Here is a 19,492-nt window from a genome sequence, read left to right as displayed (position 1 = left end):
TTTTCTATATGCGTGCAGCTGTGAACTCATGTATTGTAATTTATTGTATGAAGTGTACTTTTAGGGTTATGATAAGACCTACCTTTTAGTAAGGTATTTTTTTAACCATTAAGCAAACAAAAGGCAACAGGCTGATTTTAGGGTGCCACTCTGACATGCAAATGCAGACCAAAGCGTCATCAACACGCCCACTAACGTGAAGTGCGAAATACCGATATTCTATGCCTGATTCACCCAGGTCATTTACATTTCCGCCATTGAAAATGCTACCTTAGGCGTAGTCTTTTTTCAGGATACCAATGCAGGATATGTTGTACCAATGCAGGATATGTGTGTAAGCAGCAACAGATCTGCCCTTTTTTCGCCCCTGGTCCCCAAAATTTCTGCACACGGCAATAAAGTAATAGTATACATAAGGAATATCAAGGGAGTTCCTTTGTGGTATTTTATTTCGGATGTCCACAACGACAAAAAATATATATATTCACACTTACACCCTTTTTATCTGAAAGGAAATTGCTTGCGTCCTTCAATATCGATAGCTGCTACCAACCCACTCATACCGTAGTAAGATATGCCAACATCTACAAGAGGGAACAATAAGCAAATTAGAATCCATAAGAGCATAAGAGTACAGCTACTCTCGAGATAGCAGTTACTCCAGAAATATCAGTCATAGTTATTGATAGATTTTTATCCAATTGTGAGACATAATGGCAAGGTCAAATCAAATTAGGGTCAAATCAAAATACCCAAAACCGTAAAACCAAAGTGTAGCCTAGAACAAACCACTCCCCATAGTCATGATTAAGTAAAGGTAGAGATTCAAAATTAGTGGTAGCCTACTATTATTTTGTGTAGGAACTTTTCATAGTGTGCCTAAAATCGGAATAGGCTATGTCTACATTTTGCTGGTGTCGCCTGGCCTAGCCCACATTCAATGACGTGTGGAATGCATTGATGGAGGTGTTCCACTTCTGTTCCATTACCTGATGCGCCCAGTAAACCCTATCCGCGTGCTGACATGCGCAGTTAGGCGAGGCACACTTCTATTTAGCTGATTGCCTTCAGAATATTTGCTGCACTTATGCTAAAGACTGCTAAAGACTATAAAATAAGGGTTCATTGTGGATTTTGTATTTGCTTCAGTCATTAGTAATTACTGTAGTTATATCGATTGACTCGGAAGTAGCATGTCGGCGTGAAGGCGGTGCTTTACAACTTCATCCAAATTAACCCACTGCCTGCGGACAGCATGGAGTGTGGAGGTGTAGGCCTACCTGGTTTGTGGTGTCTTGCGGTAGGTTTTTGATCAGGATCTTCCTCCTGTTGCTCAGCTCCTGGCGAGTTTTGGCCAGCCTCTTCCCGATCTCCTCCGGCTCCAGATCCGGCAGGTCGCGGAGCGTGACTCCCGGGGGGTCGGATGACCCGGCTGCATCCTGCTCCTGTCGGGTCTCTTGGCCGTCCATCTCCGAACAAAGTAAATTTTCTCGAACTGAAGAAGAGTGGACTGTCGGCGGCGGGATGGACGAGGCTGCCGCCATTTTGACTGTTGTGTGGATAAAAGTGAGAGAGCGGAGTGGTAGTGCGAGATAGGTGGGCGTCTGTGTTTTATTGCGCCCATGTGAGAGAGTGAAGGAAAAAATGTAGACCGAGAGGAACAAGCAAGGCAGCGCAGTTCAAGTACACCGCTCCCTTCCAGCATGTGTAGGGCTTCACCTCGGACGATGGCGACCCCAACCGTTGGAAGAACGAACAGGTGCGAGCTATTATCGATGCGTCATGAATATTGAGATCTTCTGAAAGTGAATGATGAGCGACGCGCTGCAGTTCTCCACCGCCCACTGACCCACACACACACACACACACACACACACACACACACACACACACACACACACACACACACACACACACACACACACACACACACACACACACACACACACACACACACACACACACACACACACATATAATATATACATACATAAACAGCACGGGCATCAACCCACCTGCCTCACAACAAAAACACATTCCATTTAACTGCACTTCGTTGGTTTTAGGCAAATAAAAATATGTTGGATAATAAACATAGTTTGTTTAACCAAATTTCCTAAATTGCACCAAGGTGGAGTTTTCTACATTCTTGTTCCAAAAACCTTTTCAGCACTTTAAAAACACAAAGAATAGACTGCATGAAAATAAACTTTTGTCTGTTTAGCCTCCATATTTGTCTTGGTCAGAAAAATAAGTTTGTTGGAGATACGTATGTATCTATCTGCAAAAAATACAATCAATGTTTGGGGGTATCTATCCCCCCTCTCCCATCCTCTTTTCCTTCACTTGACAAGCCTTCTTTTGTCCTAGTGATGTAGTCTCTGCCAACCAACAAGCCAAGTAGCCGGCATGACTGTCTGCTGCCATAAAACCGTGTGGGTGGAAACCTGCCTCTTGGCCACCCCGTGGGGTACAGAGCTCCCATGCAGAGTCCCTACAATGGCGGAGCAGCTACAACTACAGCTACAGCTCTCTCTCTCTCTCTCTCTCTCTCTCTCTCTCTCTCTCTCTCTCTCTCTCTCTCTCTCTCTCTCTCTCTCTCTCTCTCTCTCTCTCTCTCTCTCTCTCTCTCTCTCTCTCTCTCTCTCTCTCTCTCTCTCTCTCTCTCTCTCCCTCTCTCATACATACACACAATATATGTACACACCATATGGTCTATATACAAATAGAACAGATACTTATCACAATTGGCAATAAATAATGCCAGTAGGCACACATATATCTCCATTATGTATTTCAAATTATATATTATATATTTAGCGCTTTTCTTCTACTGGCGCCAGGAAGAAGTAGTGAAATCATCTCCTTATCGCGTTATTTCTTGGTTTGCCGTGTGTGTTAGTGTGGGTGGTTTCCTTTGGCAGAGCTCAAGCCAGACAATCACAGTTGTCAGCGGCTGTAGATCAAAGAGCGAGAGCAGTAGAGACAGCGAGAGTAAATATTAATGGGACGACATCAACCAGAAAAAGACTCTTCCGCCTGGCGGTGACAGAGGTAGGGTGGCGGAGTCTAGGGGGTGGTTGTGAGGGGATGGTCGTGAGCAGGTGGAGGTGAGGGGGTTGAGTTGAGAGGGTGAAGTGAGGAGGTGGAGGTGAGGGAATAGAGGTGAGGCCATGGTTGTGAGCTCGTGGAGGTGAGGGAGTAGAGGTGAGAGGGTGGATGTAGAGGTTGAGGGGATACAAAAGATGGAGGTGAGGCAATGGAGGCGAGAGTGTGGAGGATGAGAGAATGTAGTTGAGGGGGTGGAGGTTGGTTTAAACAACCTTTTTAAAACAGTAAAGTAAACCAAATCCTGTTGGTGGTTGTAATTACAGGCTTTGTTAGCTTTTATAGACCATTGTTGCTCACTGAGTCCATGTAATAAACAGAACATAGTTGATCTAAAACCCCCATTGTTAGTCGATTAAACAAATCTGTAAGAGGTGTTGTTTTTTACACATTATGTAACTGCAGCCAGTGACAGATGGAGGCAAGTCTCTAAAAGGAATGACAGTAAGGACCACTTGTCATTCACACAGGATGCTTCCAGAGACGCATGATTCACCTCACTAAGTGGCTCATTTTCACCAGAGAACCATTATTTTGGCATTCTCAGGTGGCACTGTGTGGTTCAGGTACAGTGCACCCAGCACACACAAGTACAAACTATACAAAAAATACAAAATACTCTCTCTCTTTCTAATAGAGCCCCATCATGTCTGTAATGTACTTCAATGTGATTCATGGGCTCTTTAGAGTGGGTGGGCGTTGAGAGGAGAGTCAGACAGGAGGGGTAGGGAACAACGGCAGTGCTGATGAAGTGTGTGGGGGTGTGGGCGGGTTGAGTGAGAGGGTCTCGAGGGGAAGATCAGGTACCTGGGACTCGTGTGGGTGTGTGTGTTTGAACAGAAAAGAAGAAGCTCTAAACCCTATATCCTTCAACCGTGTGCATAAACCACATGTACATCTGGCTTTATGGTGTGTACATGGCGATTCTGGTGAGGGGCCCTTTTTGTGTGTTGCACAGGGATGTAGGAAGGACAGTCACCTACAGCATCAGCAAATGTTTAAACCTGTCGTCACTTCAAGTTATTCAATTAGAAAGTGCAAAACAACAGATATGTGATGATATGTAGCGAGGAACAGATCAAGAGATGCATGACCTTTTAACATAATATCACCACCCACCTCTCATGACCTCCTGTACAAACTAATGCATACACATATGTATGTATAATAATCCTTTTCAAATCTTCAAGCATGCATATTTTTCAATGTTACCATGAGGATTATCGTCAGACAGTTTTTCTGTATAAATTATATTGCAGAACCAGTCCAATACTGGTGACCGATTGGACAAGTCAGGCCATTTCGAAAGTGCCAAGGTGGTCTCATCTTTTATTGGCTATATTTGACCCAGATCCGAGTTCTTCAAAGCAGTGTGAACAGCATACATCACATTGAATCGGATCTCTTCAAATTGGATGTAGGCCACTATCGTGTCTGCTTCTAGAGCCCTGAAATATCTCCCCCTGTGAACTTGCCGTTGCCATCTCAATACTCTAGCCAACAAAAATGTTTTTAAATAAGCACTCAAACATTTGGTATCTAGCATAATTATAATTGTATTATGAATCACACAACTCTCTGGGATGGATCGTTCTGTAACACAATGCCGCTTTCCACCATTCAGTGTCCTACATACCGGATGACCCCTTCAGCTCAGCTATCTGAGCCCTGTGTATATATGCTGGACGTTTATATGCTCTGGATGTCAGGTGTTTCTGGGACCACAGAGCAGCGCACAAAAATACACTGCTTGTCCCTGTCTGCAGAACCAGTTGGCAGAGAGCGAGGGAGAGGGAGACAGTGCACACTCTACTGAGCGGATGGCCCGAGGGTGCTTTGGACACCATGCACCCTGCTCTAATTCAGAATGAGTATCTGGTACACAGAAGGACAGGGAACACATGGGTGAGACGGAGAGAGAAAAAAGGAAGGCAGAGTACCGTACTTGAACACAGACCAAGTGTGACCAATGTATTGTACTACAGACTCAATGACAGGAGATCATAAAAACTGTTGTAGTGAGAAGATGAGAGTGGGAAGAGACACGTCACAGGGAGAATCTCTCTCCCTCCCTCCCCCCTCCCTCCCCCCCCCCCCAAACTGGAACTTTAATGCTACTTATAATTTAAATAATTACAATGACACAACAGTTCCTCATTTACAATGGACAAAAGCAATTTAAGTATTGAAAAACTAAGAAGTTCCATGTTGCAAATATGCTATTCATCTATTTCGATTACATTTCATTTTATTATTAAAAAGCAACCAAACACACAACTCACACAGGCGTAGCCATGATTAAAAAATAATTATAATTAAATATTGAACAAAATATAGGATCTCAAATCGACGTGCCTTGTCATGCACTAGCTATGCTTCTTCTCTTACATCTGTGAGACAGTCCCGTTTCCTCTACCCCACCACCTGTGTGAAAGGGAGCTTTGTGAATAACAAATGACATCTTCAGGCAACAGGACGCGGTTGGGTTCCTCTTCTTGGACATGCACATGACCATTACAACAAATGTTTTGAGGCTGTTGGACGGGCTCAGAGTTAGGCCTATTTAGTGATCTGGCTGGTAAAGATATTCAAGAACAAAGCAGATCCGTAATGACCTTCAGAGCTGGGTCATGGATTGGTGGATGTTTGGCTTGAAGATGAATACAGTAAGAAGACTTCAGACGTCAAACCAGAAACCAAAAGACAACAGGATCGAAAAGGTACATATTCGACCCAGTCAAAAGCCCATACTTCTAAATGAGAGGCGCCATGTAAAACTAGAATGTGCTTTGTCCTAACGTGGTTGCCAAAATGCTAACGTCAGCGCTAACCTCAACACTCACCTCTAACCTCAACACTGTCACCGCTAACGTCCTCGCTGCCTGAACGTCGTAAAAAGTAGTCAAATTCGTCGGGAAAAAATGCCCGACCTCCCATTGAAAAAAAAACGAGACCAACTGAAATCAAAGCTGATATGGAACTTAAACTGTAATTCTGAAAAAAAGATAATATAAATTTGGTTTTCAGATGCGTGTTGATTTGTTAAATGTTTTAGGTTAACGTTGAAAATTGACCACGTTATGATGTCTGAAGTAGTTGAAGTTTCAAAGAAGGTAAAGTATAATTGACTTAGCCTACATTGTAAAAAAAAAAGCAGAAAAAGCGTAATGGTTTAAAAAGTTGAAAGAGTTGACAAACGCCGGGATAGCCATCATATTGTTAAAAAGCTTGACGTTTTGATGCTTGAATGGTTTCTATAGCTGAAAGTATGCAGGAGCAGTTAACTGCACAAAAAAAGGAAACGGTATAAAAAAAACTTAAGAACAGTAGATGTGCTTGCCGTATCAACCACACTAATTAACACAAAATCACAGTTCAATTAGGATTGATACCACACAATCTGAATAAGTTGTTTCTCCGCCTTTGAGAGTGATTGCATTTCAGATGCCTGTGATTGAAGGGAGAGTTTGATCCCCGAACCAATCAGGGAAGAGCTGTCCTGGAGTCAGGTCAAAATTGTGTCTCATACAGAGGCAGGCACACTAGACCAGAACAGATATTTCACTGAGCATATCACTCACCATTAGCTAACGGAAGGCTATGGCATTTGTCACAAATTACATTCAGATTATAGCCCTTAAATCGTACCTACAGCATTTTAAGTTTAATTTAAAAAAAATAACAGCAGAGGATATTAAGAGTACAGTGGATTTGTTCATTTTTAATCACATTCACATTGCAATACATTTCCTTTGAGAACTCTATGGTACAAAGGGGAGGGGGGAGATGATCTACACACACATAAGTTCCTTCAGAACAACCACTCACTTACTATTGTTCCATGTACTCACACATATAGTCATTCACAGCTGGTAAATACTGCTACAAATTATCTTCCAATTTAAAAACTGTCAGGCCAAAAAAAATGATTGCAACAGAGAATTAATTTGCTAAAGCAATTTAAAGATAGAATGATTTTGATGAGTCACTAAAATAGCGATGAGAAACTATGAGGTGGCACAAATACAAAAAAAAGGAGCGTGGCTGGGTGACATATATATATATATATATATATATATATCATAAGTTAGTTTTCAATGTAAGAATTATGGTAAGGACAAAATTGTGTAGCCTTTCCATTGTTCAATAAGACACCAAGATGATGGTAATGAAAAAATCGTGTACTCTTCCCATTGTTCAATTAGACACCAAAATGATGGTAAGGAAAAAATTGTGTAGTCTTCCCATTGATCAATAGACACCAAAATGATGCATTGCATTATGGCTGATTCAGTTATTGACCCAGATCATATCATGCAGAGCTCTGAAAGGGTTCAAAGTGAATGTTTAGTGATTGAAGTTATTATGCCCCCCCCCCCAACAGTACATTTTTTGAGTGACATTATTCATGCATGTCATGTTGGCAAATCTGTTAGGAGACTGTACACAATTTTTTTTATAAAAAAACAGCATTTGACCAAAGTGACAGTAACCCACCCTAAGCAAATGTCATCAAAACACAAAATTAACTACATGTTTGTTACATGGTCATTGCTCAAAATAAAATACACAATACCCTCTCTCTGTAGCATGTTAGTTTATGGAGACCTTACAGTTGGCATTTTGGAAACAAATAATATGATTATATGATACTAGAAAAACCCTCTCAAGTGTGCCCTTGAAGAGAATGAATTGATTTCCCAAGTACTTACTTACATCCAATATGGACCTAAACAGAAGATACAACTATATTCAGCAAACCAATATCCAAAGTATCCATTTATATAGAGAGAAACCACGAACGGACTAATCAATATAAAAGGTAGAAATATCTGAGCATCTTTTGACCCCCCCCCCATTGTTTTCGGAAAAATACAGAGTGTACAGGTCATGTGACAACCATCTTTGATTCTGTATTCACATTTCCTAGTGAATTTCTGGAATCTTCAAAACCCCGATATTACTTTGCCATGACTTGAGATGCTGTGTACCTCATGAACAGATAATATCAAAGAAAAAACATAAATGGATTGTGAAATGACTAAGTCCATTCTCTACACGCACACACGCACGCCCGCACACGCACGCACACACACGTGCGCAAAAGGGTAGAAAATACATTTAAAGTGGTTAACCACTGAGAAAACCTATAGCTTGGTGAAGCCACTTTACAGCAACACCTCTATCTTTCTCTCCCTCAGCTCAGAGTCTCCATCTTATATCCCAATTGGAATGTAACTGGTTTGAATCCATATTCAGTGTCCCCGAAATACACAGGCTTTTGTAACGTGGGCCTCTGCCGAGACAGGCTCTTCCTCATCATTTTTTGACTTTTAGATTTTCTTTGTAATTAGGTCAAAATAAAGGACAGAGTGGTTCCCGTCTTGGAAGAACTTTCCCACAGCACTCCGTCATTCTTGTCGTCAAAGAGTTCCCAGGTCCGGACCGTAGAGCGGAATACCCGTTTGGTTGGGCCGTAGGGTTATCCACTGGAACATGGAATACAAGGACCAAGAGTCTGTGCATGTTGAGGGAGGGTTATCAGCCCATGAGCAAAGACCTGGGTCACCGTGGCAACCACTCGTTGGTTCCACGCACAACCCACCTCTTCAATAAATACTAGTAAAAAAATATTTTTTCTGTTCTGTCAAGGTTTGTATGTCAAATGTTATGTAGTCAAGCTAGATGCTTTAATGGTACATCCATAAACAGACAGCCGTTTTCCAGGCTCGGGTGGGAAATGTTACATTAAAAAAATCTCCCTCTAAAAGGGGGTTTGTGGTTTGAAACTGCTCACAGAGCGAAATGCAGAGATGTGAATCTTATCAATACTGGTAAGTAACATTATGGTCATGTGTCGCTGGTCCTTCTCAGGCCAATAACTTTGCTCGATCCTGTTTAACTTTCACCATGACCCAGTGTAATACCGCCATTAACCATTTCAACCTTATCCATGTCAAGCTCCAGCTGTCATTTGAGGCAACCCCAGCCATAGACACTCATGTGGAACTCCATTGTCCGGCCCGATCTTTAATGAACTCTGATGGGGGAAAAAATTCACTAAGAAGAAGAAACAAAATGACCCCGGCTCAGTTGAACTTGGAATCAATGTGTCTCTCGACAGTCTCAACAGTCCGCAAGTTGCAGGGTTTAATTTTCCCGCTTCAACGTACGCCCCATTGTCTCAGGTCATCTTCTGATCCAACGTGTCGTTATCCTTGTGCGCACTGTGTGCCATCTAGTCACGAGCGGACGCAAGTCTTTGATTAAAAAAAAAAAATTATGTTTCAGCCGTTTGTCTCTGAGCGAGGAGGGGTGGATCAGCACTCAGCGTCCACGCTGTGCACTGTGACGGCGGCCTGCATGTGATGTGTGTGCGTGTGGAGCGGGTGGTGGTGCGTGTGTGAGTGGCGGTACGGGTGGAACTTGTGGCTGAGCAGCGCCGCCGTCTGCGGGGGTGTGTCCAGGTCCATGTCGTCGTCGTGGTTACCCACGTCCACGCCGGCAGACAGCGGATCGTTGTTGCCAGGCGGGTTCTCGCTGTCCTCCTGGGGGCTCATGGTGCTGTAACCTAATTGGACACAAAAATAAAGAAACAAAGAGTTGGGAGTGATTTCATGAAGACGCACAAATGCACCCTGAAACTGGTCATTAAGTCAGCCATTGAACGTATTTAACTATGTCGGGATTACACATATTAACAACTCGATGGGGACTTTGCTCACCAAGTGCTTAGACCACTAAATGTTAGCCTATTAAAGCAGTGTGTGTATACACTTTTTGAAACAACTGAAGAGGAAAAGAGACAATGATGTTATAATGTTTAAGTATTGATGTCAGTAAACATGTCTGCCCACACTGCACCACACATTCTGGGTTTCATTTACCTTGGTACTTTAACTTTTCAAATGGGTTCAGTTGTGAAAATGTGTCCACTCATTAGCAAAATAGCAAAACATTTACCGTGTTTCAGACATTGGGCTCCTCAATTGTGAGCTGTGGAAGTTCAATTCATTCATAATTTCAATTAATGTTACACCCCCAGCCTTTGTCTCCCTTAACAATTCTCTTTTACGGAGAACGTCTGGCAAAGCCTTTAAGCGGAAGACAGGCATTTTGAACAACGACAACTGTTTGCCAACAGAATCATTACAAGCATCCCGTTCTTCAAAACGTAATCCGTTGTTTCGATTAGGCCAGCTCAATCCCCCACCCTCTGCTTCCCCATTGCCAGACCAACAGAGAACATGTTGTCTATGGAGGCTGACAAATGATCAGATGCTCCTCGGTTTCTCTTGAAATGAAAACATGCCGCTGGTTAATGAGAACTCTGTTGTGATCCCAATGAGGAGGCCTTTTTGCCTCACAAAATCAAAATATACCTGGGATGAATCCTTTCGGTCTTTGGTTCGTCCCCTGACTCTTCCGTCGTTTAATCATATGCGTTTGTTTTGTGTTCAAAAAAAATTAACACAAAACAAAAAAAAAATTGCAAGACAGTAAATCTGAGTGTTAAAAGTAAATGTGGAGGCATTAACTATGAAGAGCTCTGGACTTTGGAGACCAGGCCTTTAATTCCATTTTATGGACAACAAAGCAATGCTTGGGTCTTATCTCTACCAGGCAGTTTACCACTATACAGCTCTCCTTAAAAAACTCCTAACTCGAAGCCGGCAATACGCAGAGGGATGAAATCCTCCATCCAGCCTTAATTACCATGTAGCAAATAACCTTTTAAGCCTCAAGTCCTGCATTAATTATATTCAGGAAAAAAAGAGCGTTTCTGAAGATTAAGAATAAAATCTCCAGAGGCAAAACCAAAAGATGTAGTGATTGTATAAGTGGGAGTTAAGTGAGTCTGATGGTCTGTCTTTTAAATACATGTGGCCAGTGGCGGTTTTAGGCACGGGCGAACCAGGCAGCCGCCCGGGGCGCCATCTTTGTGGGGGGCGCCAAATCACATGGGGTGCGCCACGAGCAGTTAAAAAAAAAATAAGTACAAAACATTGTGTGGGGAATTGGTGTTTTGGCGCCCCCTCTGGCGAGAAGGTGCCGTGCACAGACGGAATGAAACCCCCACTGAAGTCCGTAGGGTCATGATACAACAATGCAAATTATTCTAAAGAGGTCGACTGTCCGTGCATAGGCCCGCCTACTCTAATGAACAAAGAAAGCCGGCTCTGTGAAAAAGGGGGATTGTACTCTGTCGTTTTTACACAGGAAAGACAGTGAAATTGCAGGGCATGCCAAGCCGCGACCGACTGCTGGCTTGACAATGTAAAAAAGAGTCTTCAAAGGACAATCCATGCTGGCATCATATGACAGAAAGACACAATTTTCAGGAGCCCACATCACGCTGGATCTGAGGAGCGTGTTCCTCGTTAACAGCTAAAAGACATCTTGGCAAACCGACATACAAATGGAATACATTCAGCACTGTGTGTCGTGTCCGAATGACTCACTTACACGTCAGTGTGAGCGTGTGTGTGCGCGTGCGTGTGTGGGTGGGGCAGTTTGATACGTGCTGGCTGGAGGTGGGAGGACATTGACTGATGCAAGCGGAGCAGCAACTTGGAAGAAGTTTGCTTTCATCCAAAAAGAACGACACCCCCACCCTCTCCCTCTACGGCCCTTCACTTTCATCACACCTCTCTCACTCTCTCTCATTTGGTTATGCAACATGTGATGGGATTCTTTTCCTTGCGCCAGTTCTCTCCAATTTCTCATATATATGTCATGCAGGTCAATCTTAATATGATAACACTCCCTGTTCAACCCATCCTCAAACAGGCAAGAAGATAACTCCATGCAAGGGGAGACAGAGTGGGTTTACTTACTATGTGATGAACACTACGATGGGGTAATTCTGCACACATTTTTACATTCATGCTTTTCTGCTCTATCTTCCCAAATAACATTGATGTGAACCAGGCCCTCCGCTTACTCACTCAATCACCGTCAAAACTCTGACCAACATCTCCTCCTCCCCAAATGATCATCATCATCGTCATCATCAGTTATACAACAGAGTAATGGGGACCCTCAGCCTACGTAGGGAGTTAACAGTGTCAGCTACCATCTACCAACAGCCTCTCTTGGCTGTGATACAATTATGAACATTAAATGCTTTTAGAAAAACAACCATAAGAGACTGCAGCACTATACAGTAGATCTTTGTTGATGGTTTCAACGTTATAATTCCATTGCACCAGTTCCTCTTTCTGGTATGGGCGTGGTGACCTTCTGTCTGGTTCCGTGTGTATTCTGGTGCATGTGTGTCACAACCCCAACATAAATAATGGTCAAAGTATAGCACTTTTAGCTTGCTCAAATTAAAAGTGCTTAATGTATTTAAAAGTGTGTGAGGACATTATATGCCTTCACATATGCATGTGCGTGAGTGTGTTATCATGGTCAGTGTGTGTGAGTGTAATACCATGGTCATTGTGTGTGTGAGTCTTACCATGGTCAGTGTGTCTTACCATGGTCAGTGTGTGTGTGTGTGTGTGTGTGTGTGTGTGTGTGTGTGTGTGTGTGTGTGTGTGTGTGTGTGTGTGTGTGTGTGTGTGTGTGTGTGTGTGTGTGTCTTACCATGGTCACTCTCCGTCCCGGAGCGGCCCCAGTACCTCCGTCTGCGCTCCGGGCTGTGTGTGTGTCTCTCGATGACCGCCGCCATGAACCGCGTGTTGCTGACTGGGAGAGGAACGGGAGGAGAGGTCTCAAAACACACAGCTAACCATGGTAGGCCATTTCTTTAAGAAGCATCTTTTTATTCGCAGAAATTATTTTATCATCTTCACAGTAATAAATAAATCAAATGCTCTGATTAAAAAAAGGAAAGAGACTTGTATATCTGGGCTGTGATAAGCGGTCCGAATATTTATTTTGGCTCGAATGAGATGATTGCATGGCCAACCTGTCCATCTAGCTACCTTCCTTCCCCGGCTACCTGTGTGCACTCATGGTGCATGCCAAGAGTCTACCAAAAGGCAGACCCTATTGCTAAAGCTAGCCAGCTAGTCGCTTGTTTTGGGGGAGTGGCTTCTGAGGGAGACCTGAAGGCTTGGCTACCTTCAAAATCATGGTGTTTGACGCGGACAAACTTTGCCTCTTGGTGCCGGCGGTACTCACTGATTCCTCGATCTTCATGGCTGTCCTCGTCGCGCTCATCTCTCTCGTTGTCTAGGTTGGACATTCTCACAGACATTTCTGGGAGACATTTGGGGTGCGGAGGGGGGAAGAAGAGGCGTGAGCCATTTCCTACATAATCACATGCCTCCTCATGACACAGCACTTGATAATGGTGGGGGATGACCTCTAACCATGAAATCAAGCAGGTGTTTGGGAATTGCTGAGAATTTGAGCGGATCTCATTGAATCTCTCAAGAGACCTCTTCTCCTAATCTGGATCCCATTAAGGGGCCCAGACACATTAACCAGGAATCGAGTTGCTTCCGGGCTTCCATTTGCTGTCGCACTTGTGTAGGCCATTAAACAGCAATTCAGCATTGAGCATTTAATGAATGGGGATGTTAGCAAGAGTCAGAGTCAACACTATTATCGCGTCAACAGAAAGAACATGTCTGTATACTGGAAAGGGTTCCAACGTCGGTAGTGTCAGAGCACATTAACCATGCGCTGCACCAATTAAAACCTCCACCGATTTAAAATGTTGCAGGATTCAAAGTAGTTCTATTCCTATGGAATAATGTGTATGGACTCGTTTGTGTGACTGTTTAAGTCATATTTTTTTGATGTTTATAATTGTATAAATGTTTGATCTATGACTTGGAGTGAACATCAAGCGTTGCGGAACAAATGTTTGTGTTATCGCCCAACTCCCATGCCTGCCAGTTCTATGCCTCCAGTCCGAACCAAAGAATGAGAGGCTTGACTGAAATATCAATTCCAAGGACAATGTGAGGTGTAAGTATTAACGTGGCTCGTGGCTCAGATACAGTTCTAACAATTTGAAATATTGCTTAAACATCTTTGCAATTTTTCTAAATTGTGTGCCGTTATTCCCTCTAACTTCAGAAAGACATTCTTTGGTAAATATTACCCATAGGTTTATAAAGGAAATAAATCCAAAAAATAATCTCACTAGCAGCCTCTAGTGGCTGGCTTTTATTGCAACTACAGTTACAGATACATTTTAACATATTGCAGGTTTAAATTATAAACTAAAATAGCTCGATAAACCATGTCTGATCATGTCAACGGTAAGAACTGTTCTATTTGAGTGCCTGACCCAAGCGTAGGCCCATGGGTGTGAATTTATGTGAAGGTCCCAAGGAGCCCATGCCTACCTTGGGCGGCAAGCGGCGACATATGCTGGTGGGACCGCCGATGGATCTGATGGCGGTAGCCATAGACGGCCAGGACCAGCACCATGATGCAGCCCATGATACCGCCTGCCACCGGCCCCACCGGGGCACTCTTTATCATGTTCAGAGAGCTCACCTCCTCGTCTGAGAGTGGCACACAGAGAGAGAGAGAGAGAGAGAGAGAGAGAGAGAGAGAGAGAGAGAGAGAGAGAGAGAGAGAGAGAGAGAGAGAGAGAGAGAGAGAGAGAGAGAGAGAGAGAGAGAGAGAGAGAGAGATGCAGAGAGATGCAGAGAGAGAGAGAGAGGCACAGACAGACAGACAGACAGACAGACAGACAGACAGACAGAGAGAGAAAGGGGGGAGAGAAAGGGGGGAGAGAGAGAGGCAGAGAGAGATAAATATGTTAATATTAATAAGTCAGATAGATACAGACACGGAAACGGAGGGAATGGAGCAGGGTAAAAGGATCGAAGAAATTATAAAGAGCAGAGATAGAGCAGAAGTAAAAAAATAAAAAGAGTAGCAGAACAGAAAAAGAGAACATGAGAACAAGAAAGCTCAAGAGAGAGCAAGAGAGATAAATACAGGAAGAACAGTGAGTGTTTATTAGAATGGGTCTAGGCGCCAGAAAAGAAGCAGAAGAACTTAAAAAGCTCTGCTGCTAAATTATCCAAAAATATCAATCCTCCACTTCCTCACAAAGCTGCTTCTCCGTCTCTCATCGCTGGGAACTGCTGGAGTAGTACATCATTCTTCATCGGCCAATACTGCCACATTTTGAAGCCATGAAAAACTAGGAGCACATCATTATCCTATCCCTTTTTAAGCCATTTCAAATTGAGGGGTTTAACCTGAAAAGATGCAAAAGATCCTTTGTAAGCTTTGGAAAGGCTTCCTTTACTCATGAGCCCCCTCTCTGCATTGCTATACGCCAAGACGTGTACAATGCTCGTATCTTCACAGAGGCAAGGTTACACCACACCCACACTCATACTGCCTCCACTCACCCATGAGCCCCAGGCTGTCCACGTAGGGACTCTTGGCCCCGACGATGCCCCCGAAGCACTCCTTCTGCAGGGCGCAGTAGGGCTTGTCCAGGTGGGTCTTTCCGTCGCTATCCACCGTGCACCACTCGCAGTCCAACACTCCGAAACAATCGCTGGGAACGAAATCCACGGTCAAAACAGATCCAGAAGGATTTTCTGGATCAGCACGTACGTATATATGCATGCATACGTACGTGTGTGCGTACGTGCGCATTACCTGCTAGTGTATCTCTGGCCACAGCGGGTGTTAATGCACTGGGGGAGGCTGTCATGGAGACCGGGGTCGATCCCACTCATGCTGAGGGGCTCCTGTGTCAGCTCACAGCTGGGGTTCCTGCAGACACACAAACACACACAAATGTACACGCACAAAATTGTGAGTAAGAACAAAACAGCAGCATAAAGAAATGACCTGATTTGATAAAAAAAAATTAAAGAGTACATTAGCAGCCATGTTGGTGTAGAGTTTGACACTAAAGTTCAGTCTATGAAAGGAAGATAATGGCGGGCTTCTCAAGCCATCGCAGATCATGTCCTCATCAGAAAGACAATCTGTTGTCAGAAATGACAAACATTGGAAGATGGACAGACAATGAGGGAGATGGGTGACATAGTGATGTGAAGACAGACTGATAGGCACATAGGCCGTCAGCCGGAGAAAAACTGAACTGGCGACATTGATGGAGACTGTTCTGGATAAAGAAAGAAAATCAAGCAATATTACACAACAGGGTGTGATATAATATCAGTGATGCTTGCTTGATGTTGCTTGCTTGTGTGGCTCAGCACAAAAGCCTCATTCCGAACCGCATCGCTATGGTGCTAATAACAACGGTAAAAGCACACCCTCAAGTGAAATACTGTTAAAATACCAGTTACCAACCATAAAATATATTATCAATCTATCATAAAATACATAACAACTCTCAAAATAAATCTGAAATGTTTGCTATATCTGTTTCCGGCTAATCTCAACCCTACGCCTCGCTGCTGCGCGTTCCCGCGCAGCATAGGGGGGTCCCATAACTCATTTTATTTAGGGGTAAGGGGTAAGGGGGAGGGCTAACTTCCCCTTGAAGTTAAGATTTTCGATGGACACCGTTGCAACGCTACAGTTGTGACTTGCCCCCGCAATAGCTTGGGAGAAAATGGAAAATCAAGAAAAATCCTAGAAAAGATGGCGGGCGAAAAAATGCGACAGGATCGAATACCACAAACGTGTTTTCTATGTTTTATAATCATTAAATAAATGATTCTGACCATCGCATTATGATTACGGCGTTTGAATGCTATCTAGGCATTTTCTTTATAACAAGCACAACAACCAAAACGCCCGGAGCAGAGCTCCCGGACTCACGCCGGGGGCTCCGCAGCCGGTTTTAAACCACCCACTGACAGTTTTTTGGGCCTCTTTGAAAAAGTTATACATAAATTGCGATTGATGCCTTTTTGTAATGTGCAATATTAGTTCCATTATATCACTCGTTCTTGTTTGTATGATATTTATGTTTTACATGGATGGGATACTACCTCAAGTTCTATGTTTATTCTGCTTTTATATATTATGTTGATCTTGTATAATGTTTGATCCAAAATAAAAGGCAATTTTGCAGTTTCTAACAGAATGTGAGCATGAATAATATTCTTGTCGAATCATACCGTGTTTTTCCATGTGGGTAGGGATGCATTCCTAAGACATTAAAACTATACAGTAAAATTCCAGAGCGATATTGTATCCAAAGATCAAAAAATAAATAATTAAAGATCAAAACCCTGTTAACGACTACTGTCGTACTGTTACTTGGTAATGAAGGTCGTCCCATTTTGTAGGGGTAGGGTTGAGAGGTAGGGATAAGGGGAAGGGTTAAGGAGTAGGGCCTAATTGTGAGTTAAAGTTGTGCCTGTGACCTGTACGGACCTGTTTTCAGCAAAGGTGAGGTTGCCGGTACACTCGTTGACCTCCAGGGGGCATTCACATGGACACTCACATTCATTCTGCTCCATCCTAGAGCCGCAACATAAACATTGGCGATGGAGTCAGATAATACAACACAAAATAAATGTGAAGGGCATGGCATCCACTGGCTATGCATTATAACAACATGCACACCATTCATTTTGCTATAGTTTCCTTCAACCATGCAAGTGACCAACTCTAAATATGTTGGATGGGATTTAAATTAGACGTTTAGTCTGTATGAAAACCTAGTGTGTTAGTGTCTGTGTATAGATGATAGTGTGTGTGTGTGTGTGTGTGTGTGTGTGTGTGTGTGTGTGTGTGTGTGTGTGTGTGTGTGTGTGTGTGTGTCTGAGTCTGAGAGTCTGTGTGTGCCTGTGCCTGTTCGTGCATGACTGAGACGGACCTGTGGCAGTTGAGACAGAGCCGGTCCACCGTGCTGCAGGCGCAGAAGGCCAGCGAGTCACAGGTCTCGTTGACGATGCCGGCAAAGGCGTTGGTGCCGGGGATTCTGGTCAGCCGGTACTTTGAACAATGGCTGCCGTGGACCAAGTTGGTCAAGTCACCCTGATCGGAGACAGGATAGTTAAAAAGAGCCAGGGAAATCATGGTAAAGAGAGGGAACAATTATACAGAAAAAATAATGTAGTGTAATGATGGGAAATGGCCACACGGTGGGGCAATAGCACTGTAAGAAGCTGTAAGTGTGCCTATCAGACTAAGGGCCCTATTTTAACGGTCTGAAACGCAAGTGGGAAGCGCAAAGCGCAAGTAGCTTTGTGGGCGGTTCTACGGCGCTATCGCTATTTTACAGGCGGATAAATGACACTTGCGTCGCGGCGCAAGTGTCAAAAGGGTTGGTCTGAAGCAGCCTAATTACCCGTAGGTGTGGTTTGGGCATAACGTCCAACAAACCAATGAGAGTGCCAGCTCCCATCCCCTTTAAGAGCCATGAGCGCATTTGAATCGGACGAGTTGATATTTTGACAGCGCGTCTGCAGTCTCCGATGAGACAGATGCACATGAATTTCAAACTGCAAATGGCTCAGTTTATTGCCAAATAATATGGCCTAATTCACACATTGAATAAGGGGTTTTCTTCCACAACTTCAGAAATACTGAGTCCTCAAATAAATTTCGGCAAAGAAAACATATATGATATAAGATATGCGGTAACTGTGGTTATATTTAATGATATACGCAATACATTATAAACATTGTTTCTTATCAGTAGGCCTATTGTATGCTATCCTAATATGCATGTGTCCCCGCGGTAATAGACATTGCCATTGATTGTATTATGCGTTACGTGTTTAGTTTGCGTGTGTTTAAACAGAGCACACACGCGCGCCCGCATTCATTCATTCTTTTTAACACTCACTCGCGGTAAAACAATGTTTTTCACGATCAAATACTCATCAATCCTAAAAGTTATGGGCATGTAGGCCTACACGATGTCTGTGTCAATAAAATATGTGTTTGCTGTACGGTGTTTGCAGATGCATTGATTTAAAAGTACAACTTATTACCGCTGCATCAGCTGTTCATTCCCAAATAATTTACCAAGAATGTGCGGCTAGGTAGATGAGAGAAGCTAAGTGTATGCGCGAGGTGCACAAGCAATCCGTATGCATCGCATGCGCATGTATGCATGCGCCTTTAAAGGCACCCAGTGCAACTTTATGTAAACATTCAATGAAAAATAAACATTCAATTTCTAGTCTTTTTTACACGTAGTAAGTTTCAATAACTCCATACCATTACATATCGACATTCAAGGAGCAAAGATGAGACGTCGTTGTGTGGTGAGAACTGATAGAAAATCGTAAACAACAACAATCGCCGGTGGGGAGAAGCCATTTTTCCATTGACTGGAAGCCTGCTTTATTTATTGTAGGTTACAAAAAATAAAGAAAATGGCGGCATTGTTGTTGTTATCGATTTTGTATCAGTTCTCACCACACAACGACGTCTCATCTTTGCTGCTTAAATGTCGGTATGTAATGGTATGGAGTTATTGAAACTTACTACGTGTAAAAAAGACTAGAAATTG

General features: G+C 43.3%; 2 protein-coding genes across 6 annotated transcripts in view; both read right to left on the bottom strand.

Moving 5' to 3' along the window:
- raver2 (ribonucleoprotein, PTB-binding 2) overlaps window positions 1-1,738 on the bottom strand; it is a 130,623-nt gene extending 128,885 nt beyond the window's left edge. Inside the window, exon 1 of one of the 3 annotated variants that reach the window (XM_060066512.1) lies at window positions 1,281-1,738. In XM_060066512.1, coding sequence (XP_059922495.1) covers window positions 1,281-1,544 — 264 coding nt within the window. In that variant the 5' untranslated portion in view covers window positions 1,545-1,738. The remainder of the gene's footprint in view (window positions 1-1,280) is intronic. The other 2 variants (XM_060066510.1, XM_060066511.1) reach the window with 2 other exon arrangements.
- Window positions 1,739-8,330: 6,592 nt separating this feature from the next.
- Window positions 8,331-19,492, bottom strand: part of cachd1 (cache domain containing 1) — an 89,023-nt gene continuing 77,861 nt past the window's right edge. For all 3 annotated transcript variants that reach the window (XM_060066506.1, XM_060066507.1, XM_060066508.1), the window contains exons 20-27: window positions 17,846-18,006; window positions 17,401-17,487; window positions 15,700-15,816; window positions 15,444-15,595; window positions 14,418-14,579; window positions 13,240-13,317; window positions 12,700-12,801; window positions 8,331-9,679 (exon numbers count right to left, since the gene is read on the bottom strand). In XM_060066506.1, coding sequence (XP_059922489.1) covers window positions 9,429-9,679; window positions 12,700-12,801; window positions 13,240-13,317; window positions 14,418-14,579; window positions 15,444-15,595; window positions 15,700-15,816; window positions 17,401-17,487; window positions 17,846-18,006 — 1,110 coding nt within the window. In that variant the 3' untranslated portion in view covers window positions 8,331-9,428. The remainder of the gene's footprint in view (window positions 9,680-12,699; window positions 12,802-13,239; window positions 13,318-14,417; window positions 14,580-15,443; window positions 15,596-15,699; window positions 15,817-17,400; window positions 17,488-17,845; window positions 18,007-19,492) is intronic.

This window comes from Gadus macrocephalus, chromosome 12, assembly GCF_031168955.1.
Source record: "Gadus macrocephalus chromosome 12, ASM3116895v1".
Classification (NCBI taxonomy): Eukaryota; Metazoa; Chordata; class Actinopteri; order Gadiformes; family Gadidae; genus Gadus; species Gadus macrocephalus.
The sequence above is the reverse complement of the archived record's forward strand: the minus strand, read 5'-3'. Positions and strand labels throughout refer to the sequence as shown.